The 4,549-nt window shown below is 43.3% G+C and overlaps 1 protein-coding gene across 1 annotated transcript; it reads left to right on the forward strand.

Annotated features, from left to right (window-relative positions):
- Nucleotides 1-2,222: 2,222 nt before the first annotated feature.
- Nucleotides 2,223-4,542, forward strand: LOC108382955 (transmembrane protein fend-like; the record flags this gene model as incomplete). The annotated part of the gene is made up of 2 exons (XM_017639324.1): nt 2,223-2,474; nt 4,462-4,542. Coding segments are annotated over 2 exons (333 nt in total), but the record flags the coding sequence as incomplete, so codon positions are not given.
- Nucleotides 4,543-4,549: the final 7 nt, after the last annotated feature.

Here is a 4,549-nt window from a genome sequence, read left to right on the forward strand (position 1 = left end):
TGTGTGTGTGTGTGTGTGTGTGTGTGCGTGCGGCAGCTTTACAAGTTGCCGCAAAAATGCAAAATTACCTAAGGCTTGTGGGAGCGCAGAGTTGTTGTTGATATTCTAAAAAAGAAATGTTCTTCAGTTTCTGTTGCATGCCACAAGAAAGTAAGTTTGCTGGATGTCGCTGCTGTTGTACAAGTTCCTGCTGCTTGTTACCACACACACACATACGCTTGTTGCCACACATGCAACAACATGCTAACTCAATTTTCATATCATATTAAATTCCTAGTTGTCAGAATTTTAGAGCAGAGCAGCAACAGCTGCCACATGTATTGCTTCCTTAATAACTGAGCTACATACACTCCAGCACAAGTACTCTAGTTGCTCATACATTTATGCAACACACTTCAGAAAGCAAGTTGCATATTAAATGCTTGTTGCTTTCGTGCAACCAAATGAAAAATTGCAAGTATGTGTAGCATCCGCCGATGGCGAAAGTTGGTTGCCAACAAAATTCTAAGTCGGCGTCAATTTCAACGCGAATTCGCATGCGAATGAAGATGAAGTGCGGTGGGCTGTTTGTTGCCACCCGCTCTAGAGTGCTTGCCACAGAAGGTTTTTACATGCGCATGCACATCTGAGACATCGTTGCGAACAAGAAGACTTTGGCAAACAGTTGAATGGATTTTTTTTTTTTTGTTCAATCTTTTTTTTTTTGAATATTCCATTTTATGACATAACTGTAAGCCGCATGCTACAGCAACGCTGTCTTTGCATCAAATCATTTAAAATCTAATCTAATCTAACTGCTGCACTGAGTACTTAGTAGTTAGTTTCAGGAACTTGCAACTTGACACAGCACCCTGCTGCTGCACAACTTTTTCGTCAACCACTTAGGCTGCCACAAATTAGAAATTGCTAAGCAAAGTACGTTGCAAAGAAAATCAAGCGAAACAACAACATGTGGCAAGCTGTTCGACAGCACAGCGCCCCACTGCCGGTTGCTGCGCTTATCTTATCTGCAGCAAATACAAGTAGCAAGTTAGCGGCGGGCTGGCGGCGGCCTCCCAACTGCCATGTTGCACAACACAAAATCTGCGGCTACTGTGCAACAGCAATTGCGCCGCCTCCTACAATTGCGCATGCCACATCATTTTTTTTTTTTTTTTTNATGCTGCGCCGCTCTGGCATGACAAACTAATAAAGATCGCTGCTGCTGATGCAACAAATGCAGTAAACAAAATTGAAACAAAGTAAATAAACGAAAAAGTGGCAAATCGTTTGTGCAACATTCTTATCTGCGTCGTGTTGCAACCTCATCAGCAAAAGCAACAGCAGCAGCAGCACACTTAGCCTTATTTGGCAATGCAAACAACTGAACATTTCGTTTTTGTTGTTGCTGCTTTACAACTTTTGTCTTTCACCAGCAAAAGTTTATCATAATTTTCTTCGTGCCTCTTTGCTTCATTACCCCCAATGCTGTGATTGTGGTGCGCGAAAGCTGCGTATGTGCCGCATGATGGGCCAGCAGGTAGGCAAGCATTTAAAAATATTTGTTTTTATGAGAAAATGAAACGAAAAGCAACAACTGTGCTTGCAACACTTATCGCCACGAACGCATCGCTCGCTGCTCCTCCCTCGACCGGGCCAAACAGATAAGCAGCCAAGCAGCCGGCCAACCACCCATGCCCTTTGCGTCTGTTTGTGCCTCGGTCGTGCAGCAAACAGTCTACGGTAATTTGCATAAAATGGGTTAAAACGGGTTAAATGCCGTTGCGCTGCGCTGAACTTTGACTCTGCCTCAATTGCCGTGCAGTGCAATAAAGCCACCAACAATCAACAGCAACGATTGATGCCGCTGAAGTATAGGCAATTTAACTGCAAAACCAACAACATGCCACAAATTAATTTCAATTACAACGCGCAGTACACAGACCCAGGCCAGCACACACGCGGACATAAATTTTACGTGTATCTACTCCTTCTTCAATTTCGACGAGTACAACTTTGAAGCTAAATTCTTGATCTCTTCTTTGCTCGTGGTTTTTATTTGCTAGTCTCTCTGCTCTGGGTCGATTATCGCGATCACGTATTTTTTTTATTTATTTTTTCATTTTGTTATTGCTCTTGTACTAATCGAACGCTTAGTAGTTGGTAGCTTATTTTGTATTTCTTTAAACAACATTTATTTTCATTTGCTAAAGTTCGCCCTCTTCACTTTTTTCTCTTTGCAGTGCTGGAACAATTGCGATCAGCAATTGGGTCCCTTCCCGCTGAACATTAATTCAGCATTGCGCCAAGGCTCGCTCGTGCTGACGAACATTGCCTGGGATCAGGCGATTACGAATGCATCGAAACAGTGTCTGGTCACTTGGGAGGTCTCCGGAGGCGGTCTAATGGGCAATCTATTGACTGATAGTTCTACTGTTGAATTATCCCTTTGGCCAGATACAGTATATCACGTACAAGTTACGTGCAAGCATAAGGTAAGTGCATCCAATAAAAAAAAGAAAAGAAAACCAACAAAAAACTAAAAGGGCAATGAAGAAGAGATCATCACAGAAAAGTAAAAGAAAAACAAAGATTGCAATAAAAGAAATAGCAAAACTAAAAAACACAAGTAGTACATAGATATGCAATTGCTGTGGTGTAAGTCTATGGCCATTTCAGCCACGCTTTGCCTCTGCGGAAGTATGTACCGGCATGCGAGTGTATACTAACATTCACCAGAGCACCAGCATTGCAGTCGTTGATCGCCACCGTGGTGCTTTATGCTGATAGCGTGGCTAAAGCTGATCAGCAACGCCACTAAACTGGTTCTCCGCATCGGCTAGCGCATTGCTGCTGTCGCCACTTAATTGCCAAACGCGCACACACATTACGCTAGTATGCATCCGCCGCTCCTTCAAAGGCTCCTTCTCAAGCCCCGACTGCAGCCGGCCGGGTGTGAAAGCCACACTAATTGTCTAATTACATCATTGCAACATAGCTGTTGACAATTGCTGCGCAGCGCCTATGCACAATGCACACAAAGTCCGCCATGGCTTTTAATGTTCAATATTTTCAACGATCTTTTTCCTAAGACACTTTTCGTTGCGATCGCTGCATACGGCGAACAAAAAACAAATTGCATGATCACATGCGATCGCAAATAAGCGCTGGCAATGCAGCAAACACACGTGTAACTTCGTTGCACACACACATCTACATACGTATACATGTGTTGCTGCAGTTTTCGCCAACTGCAGACGCAAACGGGTAATCACTCTCGATACCTTGCAAGCTGAAGTTGAAGTGGCTTTGTTACGCTGAAAGCTAGAGCGCTCTTGTGAGTTGCTTTTTAAATCGCACGCAGGCTGAGGAGTTTTATTGGGCTGTAAATGCCCCAGAAACCCAGTGGCAAGGAGAAAGGTTGATGGATCGAGGATTGATAAGTGTTAAGCCAATTTGCGAGGCAAGATTTCTGTCTTTTAACTGCCACAAAAATTTTGGCGAAAAACCTTTAAAAATTATATGGGAAAAGTGTTGCTTCAAGAAATTATGTAACGAGCTATTCGAGAATTGGATTAAGTAGTATGCGCCTTAATTAGATAAAAAAAAATTACACAAATTCCTTCAGTGTCTAATATTGTACACTCTTGGTTTTTTTTGTGAAAAGCATTCGGAAGGGTAGTACACAGTATTTCCCCGATCGTACGTCGAATGAGGCGATTCGGTCACTTCTAAAATTTTCCACCTGGTTGCCGTGCTCAATCATCGCCGCTTACATTGCGTGCCTGGCTACCAGTGTGATTAAATAGTGGCATCCCCAGGTCCGTGAAAAGACACGCAATTATAAATGATTTGCTACATTCTTTCGTGTTGCGCGTGCAACGCTGCAATGCTGACGCAAATTGTCGAACAGACAACAATAGCGATTCTCTTTGGTTGTTTCTTTCAATATTTGTACACTAATTGACAGCGTGCAACAAGGCGAGCAACGCAAAATATTGATCGATTGGCATGTTGGAACTTGCAACTGGCGCGCGGCAGTGGTGGTGGCACATGTGACCGGCTGCAAAATGAGCTGGAAAAAATGATGTGTGTGCAACACATAACACACGCGTGTACCGCCGGCAACATACCCACATGAAACATGCAACATGCAACAGGCAACAGGCAATAAGCGCTTGTTGTCCTTGCATTGCATTTGTAAATTAATTTGTTAACATTTTTACAAGCAGTCAAGCTGACAGGCAAACAAAAAACGCAGCGAAGGCAAAGACGAAGACGAAAACAAGCCAGTGAGTCCTTTGTGTGTTTGTGTGTGTGTAGCACGGCCGCACGTGCAATACCACAAAAATTGGCGCAATTATTTTGATTTTCTGTAGAGATTTCCACTCCTTCCTTCCCTGAAACAATCTTTTTCCAATTTTTGTAATTTTACTAATTTTTAACTTTTCTGTTTTCCTTTGTTTTCGCTCTCGTTCCCAGGAGACTGGCGGCATGCGACGTTCGTACAAACTGATCGTGGACACGCACAAGCTGAGCGACAGCACTGTTACCGGCATGCAAGCAATCA

This window comes from Rhagoletis zephyria, unplaced genomic scaffold (assembly GCF_001687245.7).
Source record: "Rhagoletis zephyria isolate East Lansing unplaced genomic scaffold, Rhagoletis_zephyria_1.1 Rzeph_scaffold_29693, whole genome shotgun sequence".
In the NCBI taxonomy this organism is placed as follows: domain Eukaryota; kingdom Metazoa; phylum Arthropoda; class Insecta; order Diptera; family Tephritidae; genus Rhagoletis; species Rhagoletis zephyria.